The sequence below is a fragment of the Rhinatrema bivittatum genome, chromosome 1 (assembly GCF_901001135.1).
Source record: "Rhinatrema bivittatum chromosome 1, aRhiBiv1.1, whole genome shotgun sequence".
Taxonomy (NCBI): domain Eukaryota; kingdom Metazoa; phylum Chordata; class Amphibia; order Gymnophiona; family Rhinatrematidae; genus Rhinatrema; species Rhinatrema bivittatum.
In genome coordinates, this window is record NC_042615.1 from 403307041 (window position 1) to 403326104 (window position 19064).

Genomic DNA, 19064 nt, shown 5'->3' on the forward strand with positions numbered 1-19064 from the left:
TCTAATGATTATCTTATTTTATTGAAAAAAACATTTTTTTCTTTTTTAATTTTATTTAAATTTAAGATAAATTGGTGAGTATCAAAACTTGCTCGCAAAGTTGTGTGTTCTCTTTTTAAATTTCAATGAGCAGAGAATTATAGTCGGCAAAAAATTAAGCTGATACAAAATGCAAGCTGATACTTTTTCATCTATTTGAAACAAGATCGCGGTCTCAGTTACATTGCCCGATCAACATTAATGTAGTTGTGATTAGGATTTCTTGCTCAAAGCTTTCCAGAAAAAACATTCAAAACCACCTTACAAATGGCACTTCATAAGTTGCTAGACAATTAAAGTTGAAATTTTTAAAGCTCGTCAAACTGCTGAAAGAATAATTCAAAGGAACACAGTCTCGTTAGCACTTAAGAAGTTGCTGCGGGAACAATTTAAAGCATTTTTTCAATGGCTCTGTATGAGCTGTTTGTAAATCAAGCACACAGTCTTATCAGCACTAGAAGTTGCCACAAAAACAATTTAAAGCATATTTTCAATAGCTCTGGATTAGCTGCTGGTAGACAACATTTACTTATCTTGGCATAGTTGTTAGTTTAAATTGCGCCGAGAGACGCTTGAAACGCTGACTTACGTTTCGCGGGAAAAGCTGTGTCAGGGCAGTATTGCGTCTTGGTGAATTACATCTTGAACAAAAGACACATTGTGTAAGATTTGTGGTCAAATAATACATTTGTATCAACATATAAAGTTATTATTACTTAGTTTCTTTCAAGATAAAACTTTTGGTTGTCGGGCTTTGAATCAAATGGCAAGATACGTGCATGTTAGTTAGTTGTTTTTATAGGTTACCCACAAGAGACGTGATTATGTTGGACTAAATAGCAAGATAGATTGGTCCAGCTCAGTAATGGAGGTATTCTGGAATTGTTAATGAATACACCTCTCTTGTGGGTAACCTATAAAACCAGCTAACTAACATACACGTATCTTCCCATTTGATTCAGCTCTCCCGTTGCATTGCATTTATCACTAGTATTAATTACAACTTTGCCACCTAGTTTTTTTTTAAATTTTTTATTTATGCTGATTTTAACAATCTTACATAGAAGAAAATAAGCAAATAATTACAGATTTTCCATATTATTATTTCAATAATAACTTAGATATATATCTCTAATCTGCAATAAGAAATGTAGGAAGTAGTGCTCCAGGATTGAGAAAGAAGTTTGAGCGGTCTAAGGAAAACAGGAATACCTTTTACAATTGAAAAGAAAAGACAAACCTAGATATATGTATTTTACTGCTTCGTTCCTGTTGCTAATTTCACGGGGGGGGGGGGGGGGGGGGGGGAAGATTCAAGAAACTTTTTTAACTGTGTTATCTCAAAATAAACATATTTTTGATCATTTTTCCAAACTTCACACCTACATGGATATTTTACAATCATTTTCCCACCTTTACTTTCCACGTCTGTTCTTAATTCTAGGAATTTTTTTCTCCTTAATTGAGTTGTTCTGGAAAGATCTGGGTAAACCCAGATCTTTCCAGAACAACTCAATTAAGGAGAAAAACTCAATTAAGGAGAAAAACTTTTCCAAGGTGGAAAGATCTGGGTAAACCCAGATCTTTCCACCTTGGAAAAGTTCTGTTCTCTTCTTCATAAACAATCTGAATATAGCATCCCTATCGGTTGCAAAAACAAAACTGACATGTAAAGTAGTTCTATCCTCTATTTTTGATTCTAACGTCATTTCTAACACCTCTGATAGATTTAATGACAATCCCTCCTCTTTCTTTCCCTCAGCTATGTTACTCTTAATATCCACATAGTATATTTTAGATATAGTAGGCATTGATTTCTCAGGCCATTTCAATATACATGATAAATATTCCTTAAACATGTCCAAGGGTGAGACTAGATTGAGCTTAGGGAAATTGAGTACTCTTAAATTTAAATACTTTTGTTGATTCTCAATCATCTCTAAACTCTTGTTATGTAATATCTCCGTTTTTGTGAACCTTTGATGACAGGTTTCAAGCGCATTTAATCTTAGTTCCACTCCTTGTTTTTCTTTGTTCATTTTTTCTAATGAAAATTCCAAATTTTTTGTTTGCAGATTTGCATCTGTAGTTTGCTGTGTTAGTTTTATTATTGCAGTTTCGAGAGAGACAATAGCAGACCATAGGGAGTCAAGTGTTATTTCGTTTGGTTTAGGTGGTAAAACTTTCAATTCTATTCCTGTTCCTGATTCTTCTTTCCCCTTATTAGCCAGGACCACTCCACTGCCTTCACTTAAGGATGAGGAAATTTTAGATACTTCCAAAGAATTTACTTGTGGCGGTGGAGGGGTACACGGAGCTCCGGGGCTCAATGATGTTTCGGTCGGTAGATTAGGCACCCGCTCAGTGCTTTTATCTACAATGACCACCTCCTCCGGCTCTATTCTAGGAGTGGACGAAAAGAATGCTGGTATCTGAGATTGATATGGCTCAGATAGAGAGGGTGTTGTTGCCTCTCTTATCTTTGCCTTTCTTTTTGTATGCGGCATTTTATTGAGGAATTATATAATGATACCAGATATTACTTTTCTCCGAGTCTTCTCTAATTTAAGACTCTAACCTGGGCGGGTTGGGAGCGGGGAGAAAATATAGAAGTGATTACTCACTTTACTTGTGTCCAGTCAAGTCCAAATATTCCCTGGTAGCGACACGCGCCGGGATGGCGACAAGCGCCGAGGGAGACTGGCTTTTAAAGCTCCAGCCCCTAGTTGATGACGTCGACGTTGCTGTTCAGTGGGCAGCGCCCCAGGAACCAGGAAGCAAGCAATCTTCACCTTCTCCAAGAAAAGTATTCAGGCTCAAACGACAGGTAATTGTTAGGCAAAGAAATCTCTTTTCCCCCGCTCCTTCTCCAACAAACGCCGAGGGAGACTGGCTTTTAAAGCTCCAGCCCCTAGTTGATGACGTCAACGTTGCTGTTCAGTGGGCAGCGCCCCAGGAACCAGGAAGCAAGCAATCTTCACCTTCTCCAAGAAAAGTATTCAGGCTCAAACGACAGGTAATTGTTAGGCAAAGAAATCTCTTTTCCCCCGCTCCTTCTCCAACAAACGCCAAGGGAGACTGGCTTTTAAAGCTCCAGCCCCTAGTTGATGACGTCGACATTGCTGTTCAGTGGGCAGCGCCCCAGGAACCAGGAAGCAAGCAATCTTCACCTTCTCCAAGAAAAGTATTCAGGCTCAAACGACAGGTAATTGTTAGGCAAAGAAATCTCTTTTCCCCCGCTCCTTCTCCGACTTTGCCGCCTAGTTTAGCTAGATTTGTTGTTATCTGAGTTCTTAGTTGCAGTCCTTTTTTACTCTGCCTAATAATAGCTCTGCCAGCTGCTGTTTATTATCCTCTGTGTTATGCTTATTGAGGTTCAGCCTCATTTAGCTATAGTCCTCCGTACTGTTACCTGCAGTTCTGCTAATTCTGTTATTCGCTTATTTATTTGCTATTCCGTATTCCCTGCAGACCTCTTACACCTCCCCCATTTATTATAGCTCCTTTTATTTGAAATGTGTTGCCTGCCCATTCCCATCTTACATCACCCCTCCCTGTGCAAAAGTCACCCAGCTAACCCACACCTTTCCAGCTCTCGCAAATCACTAGTGCCCCTTATGATTTCACCTCTCACCCAATTTCTAGGCCTAGCTACACTAGCCATCTCCTTATTCAACACACAATCCATCCTTAAAAAAGCTCCCATCCTCCATGATCTACTCACAGACTCCAATCCTGAAATCTGTGCTATCACTGAGTCCTGGCTAAAGGATTCTGATCACGTCTTCCTTAACCAGCTCCCCCTACAAACCTATGATATCTTCTCCATCCCGAGACCTAAAAAAAAGAGGTGGAGGTTTACTCTTGGCTGCCAGAAAACACCTTAACCTTAAACCCCAAACCTCCCACCCCTCCCTAGATTAAAAACTGGGCTATTTAAATCTAACTCTCTGCAGGTCTGCCTCATTTATGCCCCCCCAGGCCTACTCGAACATGACCCTTCTCCCATCATCGAATATCTTGCAGACAATCTCAAACCCGACACCCCTGCCATTATACTCGGAGACTTCAATCTCCATGTGGTTGTCCGCCCTGTCACACCTGCATACGAAATCCTCCTTGACACCCTCAAGGCCTTGGGATTCAGACAGCTTATCTCTGTGCCCACCCACAAAGCAGGTCACACCCTTGACCTCCTCTTTGTTAACTCCCACATCACAGCACCCACCACCCCTGTAGTCACCCCCATCCCCTGGTCCGACCACTTCCTCATTAACGCCCACCTCACCACTAATACCATCTTGCCAGCTTCACATAGTAAGACAATCTCCTTCCGTAAACCCTGTTCTTCAGAGGACCTTACACTAGCTCTTAACAAAGTAACCAAGAACCTTGACCTCACAAATCCAGATGCTGCGCTACACTCCTGGAATACCATCACCACCACCACTGTAGCCGATGAAATCTGCGCCATAGTCAATAAAGAAATACCCCTGTCGCGAACAGATAGAAAACCCTGGTACACCATTGAACTAAAAAAGATAAAACAGGACCTCAGATCCAAAGAACGCACCTGGCATAGACAACCCTCCCCCTCACACAAAACAGCTTACAAACATACACTACACACCTACCGTCAAGCCACTCTCCAAGCCAAACAAGATTTCTATTCAGCTAAAATTCATGATTATCAATTCAATGCAAATGCTCTTTTCTCTTATGTTGTGGATCTCACAAAGACCACCCCTCCCTCCTCCCACGAAGAAAATGCCAAAGATAAATGCGAAGAACTAGCAAAGTACTTCCTGAACAAAATCACCAATATTCTTCTTCGCTTCCCCACCAATCCCTCCCCCACCTCTCAGCGCCCAAATTACAACGGAGTCAACTTTGGGTCTCTCGACCTCACATCAACCTTGGAGATTGAATCCATCCTGAAAAAGATGAAACCAGCTACACACATTTCAGACACTATCCCCTCAAAAACACTCCTCTCTATCCCTACTGCCATTGCAAAACCCATAGCTGACATAGTTAACTGCTCCCTGACTTTCGGTAAAGTCCCAGACTCACTTAAACTTGCTGTTGTCAAGCCCCTTCTCAAAAAACCCACCCTCAACCCCAAAGACCCAGCAAATTACCGGCCTATATCCAACCTGCCTTTCAACGCCAAAATCCTTGAAAAGGTAGTCAACATGCAACTCACTGACTTCCTTGAAGACCACAGTATCCTACACCCAGCACAATTTGGTTTCTGTAAAGGTCGCAACACTGAAAATCTCTTGCTAGCAATGACAGACACCATCCGCATAGGCTTGGACCAAGGCAAATCGTTTTTAATTGTCCTCCTAGACATATCGGCAGCCTTTGATACGGTCAACCACCAAATCCTCATTTCCCGCCTGGCAGAGATAGGAATCTCCGACACAGCTCTATCATGGTTTTCATCCTATCTCCCCCACAGAGAATACGTAGTAAAAATTGATAAATCTGAATCCTCGCACATTCCCCTTACGCAAGGTGTCCCCCAAGGATCCTCACTATCCTCCACCCTATTCAATATTTATCTTTTACCACTCTGCCACCTACTCTCTGACCTAGGCCTGAAATGTTTCCTGTACACAGATGATGTGCAAATCCTTATCCCTATTCAAAAAACCCTCATGGAATCCCTGCAATTCTGGTAATCCTGCCTTGTTTCTATCAATTCCCTACTATTTAACCTCCACCTTGCACTAAATGCATCTAAAACAGAAATCCTCATCATCTCTAATCAACCGGAATACACATCTGAATCCACCCCCCACTACTCTGCCTCAGCCCCTACCCCACTGCACTCCGTAAGAGACCTAGGCGTCTTACTAGATCAACACCTAAATTTTAAACCCCACATCAAGTCTCTTCTAAAGGGGGGCTTCTACAAACTCCATGTCCTTAAAAAAACTTAAGCCCCTCCTCCACACCTAGGATTTCCGCATAGTTCTGCAAACGACCATACTATCTAAACTGGACTACTGCAACTCCCTTCTCTTAGGCCTCCCGTCATCAACTATTAAACCCTTGCAAATACTGCAGAACTCAATGGCGAGAATCATAACCAACACCTGCAAAAGGGACCACATCACCCCCATACTAAAGGATCTGCACTGGCTTCCCATCTCTTACCGCGTTCAATATAAAACCCTCACCATCCTTCACAACACGCTTTACAAAGACAACCCTTCCTGGCTCAAAGAACTGCCTCATTTTCGGTCTTTTAACCGCCCTACCAGAACCTCCCTTGCAGGCACCCTTCACACCCCATCCCTCAAAACTGCACATCTTACCCTCACCAGAGAAAGAGCTTTCTCCATTGCTGGCCCCACCCTCTGGAACTCCCTTCCCACTGATCTCCGTCTTGAACCATCCCTAGGCAATTTAAAAAAAGGCATCAAGACATGGCTTTTCAAACAGGCCTACCCGGATACTAACCAAACCTAAACAATGCCCACCCTGCCTCACAGAACCCGCCTTACATTACTTGATGTACATAGCTAGTCCAATTCTTTTATGTAATCCTCCCATGATGTAAATGTTAGTAAGTTTCTATAGTTATTTTTGGTTCCCTATCCACTTCCTCCTCTTAACTTAGTTTTTCAGCATCCTACTCTGAGTCTTTCGTTCCCTGCCCACCTCTTCTCCCCCTTCTCGCCTGCTCCCCTCGCCCCACCCCTGTTAATTGTAAATTTTCTTTCTTTGAGTTAACTGTAAACCGGCGTGATGTGTTCTACGAATGTTGGTATATTAAAAGTTCATAAATAAATAAATAAGGGCTAGAGCTGCTGTTTAAATACCCTGCTCAAGTGACGTCAGACTCTGGCGCCACCCGAGGTTTTCCCGTGCTTGGCCCTTTAACTTGAGAAGAGCTTCGCACGTGCATTAGGGGGCAGGGCTGATGCTGAGGAGGTCGCTGAGCCCCGGCGCAAGGGCAGCTGCGACAAGGAAGGCCGCGAAGGAGCCAGGGACGCCTGTGGACGCCATGGCTGAGCAGCGTAGGGACTCAGGGCGGAGCTGGTAGACGGTCGGGCCAGTTGAGCAGGACCGGCCACGGAGCGGATGCAGCCGAGAAGCGCAACAGTGCCCCCTCTTCTAGGCCTCCCCCTTACCGACCTGGGTTTATCAGGATGAGTCCTGTGGAACTCCGCGAGGAGGTTCTTGTCGTATATGTGGAGGGAGAACTCCCAGGAGTTCTCTTCCAGACCGAAGCCCTCCCACGACAGGAGGTACTCCCAATGGCCTCTCTTCCTCCGGACGTTCAGGACTTCCCTGACTTGGAGGACATCCTCGGGTTCAGTGGAAACTTGTGAAGGAGCGGGAGGTCTGCGAGAAGGCCAATTCAAGACCAGAGGTTTCAACAGGGAAACATGAAAGGTATTGTGGATACCCATAGAGGTAGGCAGTCATAGTTGATAAGTGACTGCTCCAATCCTGCGGATGATTGGGAAAGGTCCAATGAAGCGAGGAGCCAAACGCTGAGAAGGCAGACGTAACTTGATGTGTTTTGTACTGAGCCCAAACTTCTGGCCAGGTTGGAACAGGGGCACCATGCAACGATGGGAATCCGCACAGCGTTTGGCCTTCTCGGCTGTCTGACCCAGTCTGTCTTTGACCTGATTCCAGAGACGGCGAATCGTCTGTGCCATGGACTGGGCCGCAGGTGAGGGTACAAAGAATGGTACTGGAAGAGGCAAATGTGGCTGACGTCCGAAGACCACGGAGAAGGGAGAGACATCGGTGGTGGAAGCAAGATGGGTGTTGTGGGACAACTTGGCCCAGGGCAAGAGGTTGGCCCAGTTGTCCTGTTGGTCGTTCAAGTAGAATCTCAGGAAGGTCTTTAATGAATGGTTCGTCCTCTCGGCTTGGCCGTTCTCTTGAGGGTGGTAGGCCGAGGTCAAGTTCAGAGTGATGTCGAACTTTGTGCATAGAGACTTCCAGTACTTGGCTGCAAATTGTGGTCCACGATCGGAAATGATCTCCTTGGGTAGGCCATGTAGTCGGAATACTTGATGCAGGAAAAGTTTTGCCAACTCTGGAGCCGAAGGGAGACTTGGGAGTGGAACGAAGTGGTCGATAATAACCCAGATGACTGTGTTGCCCTTTGTTGGGGGCAGATCGACGATGAAATCAGTAGAGATGCTTAAGCAGGGTTCGGTGGGAGCCGGAAGAGGCTGAAGAAGTCCCCAAGGACGGCCTGTGGGAGGCTTCTGCTGTGTGCAGATAGGACAGGAATCAACATTACTGCAGGAGTCCTTGACCATATTGGGCCACCAATAGTGTCTTCTCAACATTTCTAGGGTCCGGGCTTGGCTGGGATGGCCAGCCAACTTTGAGTCATGGGCCCAGTGAAGCTCGCACTCTCGGAGACAGCGTGGGACCACCGTTTTCCCAGCTGGCACCATATGGGTAACCGCGAGGGTGATAAAAGCTGGGTCAATGTGCTTGGGAGTTTCAGGTGTATCCTCTGGTTCAAGAGAGCAAGAGAGAGCATCCGCTCGGGTGTTCTTTGCGGCAGGGCGGTAGCGGAGCTCAAAGTTAAAGTGTTCGAAGAACAGCGCCCAGCGAGTCTGTCGGGGATTCAAGAGTTGAGTTTCCTTTAGGTTTTCAAGGTTTTTATGATTTGTGAAGATCGTGAATTTATGTTGGGCTCCTTCTAGCCAGGGATGCCACTCTTGAAGAGCCAATTTCACGGCTAAAAGCTCACGGTCACCAATGGTGTAGTTTTGCTCTGTGGGTGAAAACTTGTGAGAGTAGAAGGAGCAGGGTATCAGGGCCCCCTTGGGAGAATATTGGCTCAGGACCACCCCAGCCCCAATGGCGGAGGCGTCTACCTCGACGACGAAGGGGCGGTTAGGATCTGGGTGACGTAGGCAAGGTCCGGTGCAGACGGCCTCTTTCAAGGCGTGGAAAGCAGATTGAGCCTTGGGGCTCCAGACTTCAAGGTTACTACCCTTCCTAGTCTTGAAGCTGAGACCGTAGTCTCTCCATGGATGAAGTCAATGCTTCAATGGTTCGTTGTTGTTCTCGTATATGGGCGGCTAGGCCAGGGATGGCCTGCAAGGCGGGAGACTCTGCCAAGACCATGGCATTGGCAACCTGTTGTGCTGGAGGTGGACCTTTGGCCTGGTGCAGGATTGGTACGGCCCTCCGGTCGGACCCGAAGAGCGCCTGCCACCAGGAGGCGGAGCATAGGAGGAGACCAGAGGCTAGCTGGAGCTTCACCACTAGCAACCCGGGGTTCCCTCAGGTTGAGCCCTTGCTTACTCGGGTCACCTGGTCTTAGGAGGGCCTCGCACGATCTCTTGGAGATTACATGTAGAGGAGTGCCCACCACGAACAAGGGTGTGTGGTCGAGGTCCACACCAGAATGTCTAGCAGTCACAGGAGGCCAGAACAGAGTCTAAAAGGATAGCGAGGATCAAGGCCAGAATAGAAGATGAGAATGGTCAGCCGAAGCAGGGGTCAGTACATGTATCAATCCGGAAGTAGTCAGTGTCCAGGCAGCGGTCAAGAGCAGTCGGTGTTCAGGCAGAGGTCAGGTCCAGGCAGCAATCAAGAATAGTCAGGAGCAAGCAAAGGTCAGTACAGTGAGATCAGTCCGGAGGGTACTACCAAGGATGGAGAGACGAAGGAACAGGAGACGCTGGAACAGGAGACACAGGAGACGCTGGAACAGGAGATGTTGGAAGGCAAACTAGACACACCGGAGTGCACGACCTGATTGCCAAGGCAGTGAGCTAGGGCTAGAGCTGCTGTTTAAATACCTTGCTCAAGTGACGTCAGACTCGAGCTCTGCCCGAGATTTTCCTGCGCTTGGCCCTTTAACTTGAGAGCTCTGCGCGCGCGCTAGGGGGCAGGGCTGACGCCGAGGAGGACGCTGAGCCCCGGTACGAGGAAGGCCACGAAGGAGCTGGGGACGCCCATGGATGCCGCGGCTGAGCAGCACAGGGACTTAGGATGGAGCTGGTGGACGGTCAGGCCAGGTGAGCAGGACCGGCCGCGGAGCATACGCGGTCGGGAACGCAACAAATATAATATTTTTTGCATTAAAAATATAACCAGACTGAAAAAGAAACAAAAAGATAACCGAAAGACAAAGAAAAATAAAATAAAAAGTAAAATTACCTTGTGAGGGTTTGATCTGAAAAGTGGATAATGTTTTCCAACGAGAGCTGTATAGAGTATCTAAAAGTTTTTTTGTACAAAGATAAAAGAAGAAATCTTTGTCCATTATCCAAAAATGTGTTACTACATCGTTTGATCCTCATATAAAAATGAGCTAATTGTCCAACATTAATTATAAATAGTCACATATGGTGTAACATTAAAACCATAAGAAGGACCTAATGATTGATAGGAACTACTAATTTCTGCTTTAAGGGGCGGATTTTCAGAGCCCTGCTCGCGTAAATCCGCCCAAAACCGGGCGGATTTACGCGAGCAGGGCCCTGCGCGCCGGGAAGCCTATTTTACATAGGCCTCCCGGCGCGCGCAGAGCCCCGGGACTCGCCTGGAGCGCAAACAAAAGTAGGCTGTTCGCGCTCGTTTTAAAATCCGCCCCTAAATGATTAAGTAACAAAAAAATAGGAAAACATGCAGTTAATGCAAGAACAAAGGAACAGGTCTCATAGATAGTTTGGACAGACAGGCAAAAATTAGTGAATGTAAAGACAAAGGACCAGGCCGCATGGAAATAATGAACCCATAGGATAAGAAGCATTTACTGGAAATGAACAGTCCGCATGGATAGCATTTACAGGTGGCAAAACATGCACTTGATGGAAGGCCAAAGGAATAGGCTGCATGGATAGTTAATGGAAGTCCAAAGAATCAGGCCAGATGGATAGCATGAACAGATTGGAAAACAAAGAGTTAATACAAGGCCAACGAAACAGGCTGCATGGATAGTTCAAACAGATAAAAATTATTTAATGCAAGGCAGTTTGACTCCCAGCAGCGATTTATATACCCTGCTGGCAAGATTATGACTTCATTATGATGTCACGTTGGGGATGCACAATTTGATTTCAAAATATAATTTCTAAAATAAACATCCCCCATATTCCATTTGACAGGATGTACGCGTGTCCACATGATACATGGGTGATGTAGCTTGGATGTCCGATGCAATAAAATTGGTAGCATTATGGATGCTCTTTTTGGAACTCCATTTTGGATGCATATTTTTTCGAGCACGATATTGCATCGGCCTCTGCTGTCAAAGAAGAAAAACAGCTGTTTATTGATATATGCTGCATCACAGTATTTTAATTATTATAGAAACAAGGATAATGAAGTGGTGCATTTTCCCTGTGAGGAACTCGGGTGAAATTAGACTGCTTCTTTGTTGAATCAGGCTTGTACCCAGTGGGATCAAGCTGTTTTACCTCTATAGTATTTATTGAAGACCAAAATTAATATAAATGAATCATATTTATCTTTTATGTACACACAGGGGTAGATTTTCAAACACGGCGCGTTCGTGTACTTTTGCTGGCACATCAGGCGCAAGCAAAAGTACACGGGATTTTAGTAGATATGTGCGTAGTCGCTCGTATCCGCTAAAATCCTGGATCGGCGCGCGCAAGGCTATCGATTACGTATAGCCGGCGTGCGCCGAGCCGCGCAGCCTACCCCTGTTCCCTCCAAGGCCGCTCCGAAATCGGAGTGGCCTTGGAGGGAATCCTCTAACGCCCTCCCCTCACCTTCCCCTCCCTTCCTCTACCTAACCCACCCCCCTGGCCCTGTCTAAACCCCCCCTTACCTTTGTCGGGGGATTTACGCCTCCCGGAGGGAGACGTAAATCCCCGCGCGCCAGCGGGCCCCTAGCGCGCCGGGACGCGACCTGGGGGCGGGTACGGAGGGCGCGGCCACGCCCCCGGACCGCCCCGGGCCGTAACCACGCCCCCGGGCCCGCCCCCAAAACGCTGCCGACACGCCCCGAAAATGGCACGGCGCTCGGCCCCGCCCCGACACGCCCCCTCCGAAAACCCCAGGACTTTCGCGAGTCCCGGGGCTCTGTGCGCACCGGTAGGCCTATGTAAAATAGGCTCACCGGCGCGCAGGGCCCTGCTCGCCTAAATCCGCCCGGTTTTGGGCGGATTTAGGCGAGCAGGGCTCTTAAAATCCGCCCCACAGGGTAGAGCTTTATTTTTAAACTTTTGGCAAAACTTCTGAACTTATGGTAACTGGTGGATCAAACAAGAATTTAATCGGATACAGCATTCATTTAGTATGCATAAAAGAAAAGTCTTATATCGGTTAAATTTAAAAGATTTACTACAATGGATTATTTGTACATTTTTAAAATGTATTTACTGGCTGGCAGCTTTCTACCACTTATTGGATATCCATCCAGCTCTGCTATCTTTTATTCATAAGTCTCCAATAGGTTTTCCCATTAAATGTTCTTCCTTTTCCCTTCTTAAAGCCAAGCCAAATCATTGCAGAGATGGTCCTTGATCAAGAGACACAGAACACAATTCCTTTTTATCACTATAGCATCTTTAAATATACATAGAATCTGATGATTGATAAAAATTATAAGGCCCAGCTAGTTTGTGCATTATCCATTCCTGTTGCAATTTTGCAGATCCTACTTATCATAGTTTGCTTACTATTCACTGCTTCTGCTACTATTTATCATTTATAAAGGACTACCAGACATGCACAGTGCGGTTCGTAGATGCTACCTTCACATTCTTGCAACAACGGATCCACTGATTATCCTATTTTTTTTAAATTGTTACTGTTTTTTCTTTCACCACCTCCACTGGAGGCTATTCCATGTATCCACCATCCAATCTATGAAGAAATCTTTCCTTCTTCTGCTTCAGAGTGTACTTCTGCTTGAGTCTCATATCATGTCTTAGAGGCCATTTCCACTGAAAAATGCTTGCTGTTTATGCATTTTTTTGAATGCCTGGAGCATATCTTCTGTCTCCTTTCCTCAAGGGTATACATACATACTTACGTCTTCAGCTCTTCTTTCTTGAGGTTTAACGTGCAGACTGAACAATTTTGGTAGCTCTTCTTGGGATTGTCTCTATCTCAGGACTTCCCAAATCTGTCCTAGTGACCCTACAGCTAGATGGTTTTACAAGTGTATGCAAATTTATCTCATACATATTCATTGTGGATAACCTGAAAACCTAACTGTCTATGGGCTCACTAGGACTGGTTTGAGAAGACTGCTATATGTATATTCTTTTGGAGGTACAGACTCTAGATAAGGTCTTGCCAATGGTTTGTACAGAAGCACTATCTCCTTTTAAAGTCTACTTTTTAAAGCAGGGGTGGCCAACTGTGGTCCTCAAGAGCCACAAACAGGCCAGATTTTCAGGATATCCACAATGAATATGCATGAGATAGATTTGCATGCACTGCCTCCATTGGATGCAGATCTATCTCATGTATATTCATTGTGGATATCCTGAAAACCTGGCCGTTTGTGGCTCTTGAGCACCAGAGCTGACACTTTTTCTGAAGAGAACATAAGAATTTGCATACTGGGTCAGACCAAGGGTCATCAAGCCCAGTATCCTGTGTCCAGCAGTGGCCAATCCAGGTCTCAAGTACCTGGCAAAATCCCAAACAATAAATAAATCCTATACTGCTGTCACACAGTGATAAGTAGTGGCTATTCCCTAAGTCAGTGCTTCTCAACCTAGGGGCAGGTTTTCAGGATATCTACAATGAATTTGCATGAGATAGATTAGCATGCCTTGCTTCCATTATAAGCAAAAGGAAGGGTAGAGGCTTGTAGGATTACTCTCGTGTGGAGGTGGGTATGATCCTGTTTACCAATCCAGAGGACTTATTTTTCTTAGGGTTTGGTTTCAGCTTGTTGAGAAGTAGCCAGGTCGAAACTATTTCTAGGCTGGTGTTAAATCTGGATATGACTAGATCTTAGCCTAGGAAGGGCATAGTAATTGGATGTCGTCCATATGGTAGTGAAGGTTTAATTCCTTGAGCAGTGCACAGAATAGAGTTGGAGAAAGGATGGAGCCTTAGGGAACTCCACAAAGGAGGGAGTGGGGGTGGGAGGAGGCTTCCCCAAGTGACATAGTTTGGCAGGAAGGATTTGATCCAGTTTAGTGCTGAGCCTGAAATACCCAGATTTTATAGGCAAGTGAATGGTCGAAGTGTTGAATGCTCCTGAGAGGTCAAGGAGCACTAGGAGAGCAAGTTGGCCAAGGTCTGAGGTCATCGACAAGATTCACCAAGGATGTTTCTGTGCTGTGATAGGCCCTGAATCCTGATTGGAAGGATCTAAAAGGTTGGCAGACTGGAGGGAGGTGTGGAAACTGTTATAAAGAATAAAAATACAGAACATTTAGATAGACATAGTTTAATGGGACACATCCAGCATGGATTTACCCAAGGGAAGTCTTGCCTCACAAATCTCTTACATTTTTATGAAGGGATAAATAAACATGTGGATAAAGGTGAACCAGTAGATGTGGTGTATTTGGACTTTCAGAAGGTATTCAACAAAGGTTAGGAGGTGATATTTTTGTGGATTACAAACTGATTAAAAAATAGGAAACAGAGTAGGATTAGATGGTCTGTTTTCACAGTGAAAAAAGGTAAACACTGGAGTGCCTTAGGGATCTGTACTAGGACCAGTGCTTTTTAATATATTTATAAATAATCTGGAAAGGGGCACGATGAGTGAGGTGCTTAAGTTTGCGGATGACACAAAATTATGCAGAGTAGTTAAATCTCAAGCGGATTGTGATCAGTTGCAGGAGGACCTTGTGAGACTGGAAGATTGAGTGTCCAAATGGCAGATGAAATTTAATGTGGACAAGTGCAAGGTGATGCATACAGGAAAAAATAACCCTTGCTGTGGTTACACAGTGTTAGGTTCCACATTAGGAGTTACCACCCAGGAAAGAAATCTAGGCATCATAGTGGATAACACATTGAAATCGTCAGCTCAGTGTGCTGTGGTGGTCAAACAAACAGAATATTAGGAATTATTAGGAAGGGAATGGCAAATAAAATGGTGGATATCATAATGCCTCCGAATTGCTCTATGGTGAAACCGCACCTTGAATACTATGTGCAGTTCTGGTTGCCGCATCTAAAAAAAAAAAAAATATAGTTGCACTGGAGAAAGTACAGAGAAGGGCGACCAAAATGATAAAGGGGATGGAACGGCTCCCCTATGATGAAAGGCTAAAGAGGTTAGGGCTGTTCAACTTGGAGAACAGACGGCTGAAGGGGGGATATGATAGAGGTCTACAAAATCATGAAAAGACTTGAATGGGTAAATTTGAATTGTTTGTTTAATTTTTCAGATAATACAAGGACTAGGGGGCACTCCATGAAGTTAGCAAGAAGTTCATTTATGGTTGAAATCTTTTTTATTATTTCAAGCAAAATACATATCTCTGGATCATTGGTGAACTCTTTCCAACATCCAGGTCATGCAATCATTAACACAATTTGCTAATACCCCAAATAGATTCCCTCTCCCTTCTCCCCATTCCTCAAGTATCTATAGCAGCAAGAGAACCATCAACCGCAGAGATCGAAAGTCCAGGAAAATAAAAAATTGTTTAAAAGTAAACTTCGTGCACATGGAGATAAGGATTGAATATATGTGTCCCATACACACAAGATGACAGAGAAATGCTTTATAAGTGACATTGGGGAAGAGTTATTGATATGTTGTCTCTTTTGGTTATTGCTTCAAATTTTGCCTACCATCAGATGGCGCTTTCTTTAGTAAGGTATGTTGCATTATTTCTTGACCTGTCACTTTACATTTGTCTTTATCAGAAATGAGCACCAGAACATTCACCCTGAGAACCAAGAACGAGTGAGAGCTCTTCGAGAGCAGCTGCAAACAGAACAGGTATTATAGTTTTTGTACAGTTCTCATATTTAATTTGGCCCATGATTTGGTGGTAGTGCTGCAAAGCAGCAAAGGAGACCCATGCGCTAGCTCCCTGGTTGGGGCCAACACTGTGGTCTGATGGTGCTGTTTGCAAACTTTGCTAGAAGAGCTTTTCCTTCTACCCCTTCTATGTGTAGCATAACCATGGTAGGCCTGGGATAGAGAAAAGAACAAAAACAAGGGACACATTCAGATTTAGTTGGGTAGAACTTGACTCTCCATTCTTTTGTAATACTTTCCATGTTAAAATAGTTTTGTATTTGGATAAACAGCAGTGAAATTACTTGAATATATAGACTGAGTCTAAAATCAAATTAAAATATTTTATAAGTATAACATTAAGAGGGTAATTTTTAATAGTTATGCATAACTCAGCATATATACATATTTTTTTCTTTATCTTTTATTAAAATGTATTAATCACTTAAGCAAATGCACTAAGTGATGTACAGAGTTGACATACATAAATATAAACCTAAAACACAAACATCAAATAACTGCAAAGTGTATTGCTCCACTGATCATTTGCGTTCATAAGCACTTTTCAATCCATAAACATTAATTTGAGGAACTGCATCCTAGCATAAATAATCCAGTCTATACAGATAAATTTTAAGCAATGACTTCAAATCTTTCAAGGACTTGGTCTGCCAAATTGCCTTAGTGTTAGTGTTTCTGCTAGGAGTTAGCAATCTGTTAGTGATCTGATGCCTGATGGGAGGAGCAATCAGATAGGAGTAGCAATCTGTTATAGATCTGTTACTAGTTAGACTGCGTAGTAGCAATCTGCTAATATTGGATCCTAAAAATGAAGAGTCAGCAATCTTGTAATGTCTCAGATATCATCTTGCTACGTAGTTAGCAATCTGTTCAGGATCAGATATAGTCGTGGGTGGATTCCTGGGCTGGTGGCAGATGACCACACCCCCGGAGGAATATCCCGAGAGGGACCACCGGCTAGGCTTGAGTATGGAGACAGACACACATAGTTCTTTTATTAAACAGGTTTTTGAAACCACCAGAGGTGGCAGTAGTGAGCTGATATGCCCGGCAGGGCTGTAGTCCCTCACGTACTGGAACAGCGATCCAGGATGGCTGAACTGTTGAGAAACTGTAGAAAGTGAGTAGGCAGAGTAGACAGAGTTCATGAACAGAACTAGATGACAAAACTCACATAAGGTCTCAAGGAAGCTCAGGAGCTGGAAAGGTTTAGGCCCTCGAGAAGCGAGTACCTGGTTCCAGGGAAAGCTCCTAGAGAGCGATGGTAACTCACAATTGTTTGTAGCAGCGATAGCTTCCAGGCAGTAGAGAATCTTCAGAGTGTCCAGGAACATGGGCCCTCGAGGAGCAAGTACCGGTTCCTATCTGTAATATGAAAGTAAAGAAAAAGAGCGAGGCCCCCAAGGAGCGGTTACCTTTGGTAAGTCCGAGGAGGCAGAGTAGCTAGGAGGAATCCGTATACGTAACCGTTACGTATCCTTATCCTTTCCTTCCCTTGCTAACTCGATTAGATAACGAAATAGAGACCTCTATATATTGGAGGCGGATGACGTCATCTCAGGGGGATGCCCCTGAGGTTCGTGCCCTTGCTGGTACTTCAATCAGAGCACGCGCCCTAGGTCTTCAAGCAACATAGCGGATCTGCAAAGTCGAGCCGGTCCGGGGATGCCGGAGGGAGATGGCATGGAGACGCCACGGCAGCCAGCCGTCCATCAGACCCGGAGGGAGTCGCCACAGAGGTAAAGAGGGCGGAGTGAGGGCGTCGAGCAGCGATGGTCGCAACACTTAGTTAATGAATTCCACACCATAGATGCTGCCACCTAAAATGCACAATCTCTCATGTCTGCAAATTGAGCCTGCTTTTCTGAGGGGATGTCTAGTAGTCCTCTTCGAAATGATCTAAGGGTGCACGTTGGTTGGGAGAGTTGCAAAAAACATTGGACCAAGGGAATGTGTTCCCATTAATTAACTTAAAAACAATCATGCTAATTTTGTATTGAATTCTAAGGATGTGGGCCTGTGCCAGGTGCCTGGCACCATGGGCATGCCCAACCACTCCCCTCCCCGCACACAGCAAAGCGGCCTCTGCTTCCATTTTCTTGGGTTACTTCATGTCTCGCGCATCCCCTCCTCACATTGGTGGCTAGGGTACTGGTGATGCGGTGTGACATATCCGGCAGGGGGAGAGGGTGGTATGGGCGGAAGGCCCGTCGAGGACATCGAAAGGGGTTTAAATACCCTTGCGCACTCACCTTCTTCCTCTTTCATCTGGGATTCTTCACTCGCTGCCTGTTGCGCATGGATGAATCAGTATCTGGAGGCATTCCGCAGACCTGCCATCTAGGCCATGCAGGCCATGCAACCTTTACCACAGCATTTCCACCAGCTACCTGGGAATGCTCAATGAGGGTAGGTGAACACTGATCTGCTGGGTAGCAGTCAAACGATCCAGTACGGCAACATAGGTACAAGCTCGATAGCAACTAAGTAGCGAACAAACAGCAATCAAAAGAGGGCCGCAATTGTGAAGCAAGGAGGATCATTCAGCTTAACAGTCTGAAGACACTGGGATCAGCGGCAGCATGTGGGAATAAGGCCTATTTAAAACACATAATGGCTAATAATGCCCAACCAAATTCCCTTAGATCTGGGGCCACCAATACCACCATAGCCCTTGGTCAGGATGGAAGTGTAACTGAGCAAGACAAGGTAACACACGGTCACAGAAGGAAGCAACCTAACTTGCACTAGTGAGTGAGCTTGTAGCGGTGTCCAAGATTATTCTGGCCATAATGGAATACTTTTAGTAATAATTTGTTTATTATGCAGTGATAAAAGTAGAAGGAAGGATACATAGTCACAAACAGTAACAATTACCAACAGTGTTCAAATATTGGAGCAAGGTATATTCACAACCATAGCAAATAGCTAACAATCTGTTTGTCATAGGTATAAGTTTTCATAACACTATTGAAACAGGCACCCACCCTCCCTTATAACAGTCCCAGATCCAGCACATGATGCAAGTGATGTTCCAAGGCCTCAGGTGTAAAGGACTTCATCCTCATCATGGTGCAGAGCT

General features: G+C 44.9%; 1 protein-coding gene across 1 annotated transcript in view; it reads left to right on the forward strand.

Annotated features, from left to right (window-relative positions):
• RNF170 (ring finger protein 170) overlaps positions 1-19064 on the forward strand; it is a 344363-nt gene that overhangs the window by 111824 nt on the left and 213475 nt on the right. The window contains 1 exon segment of the mRNA XM_029602052.1: positions 15865-15940. Within this exon segment, the coding sequence (XP_029457912.1) occupies positions 15865-15940 (76 nt within the window).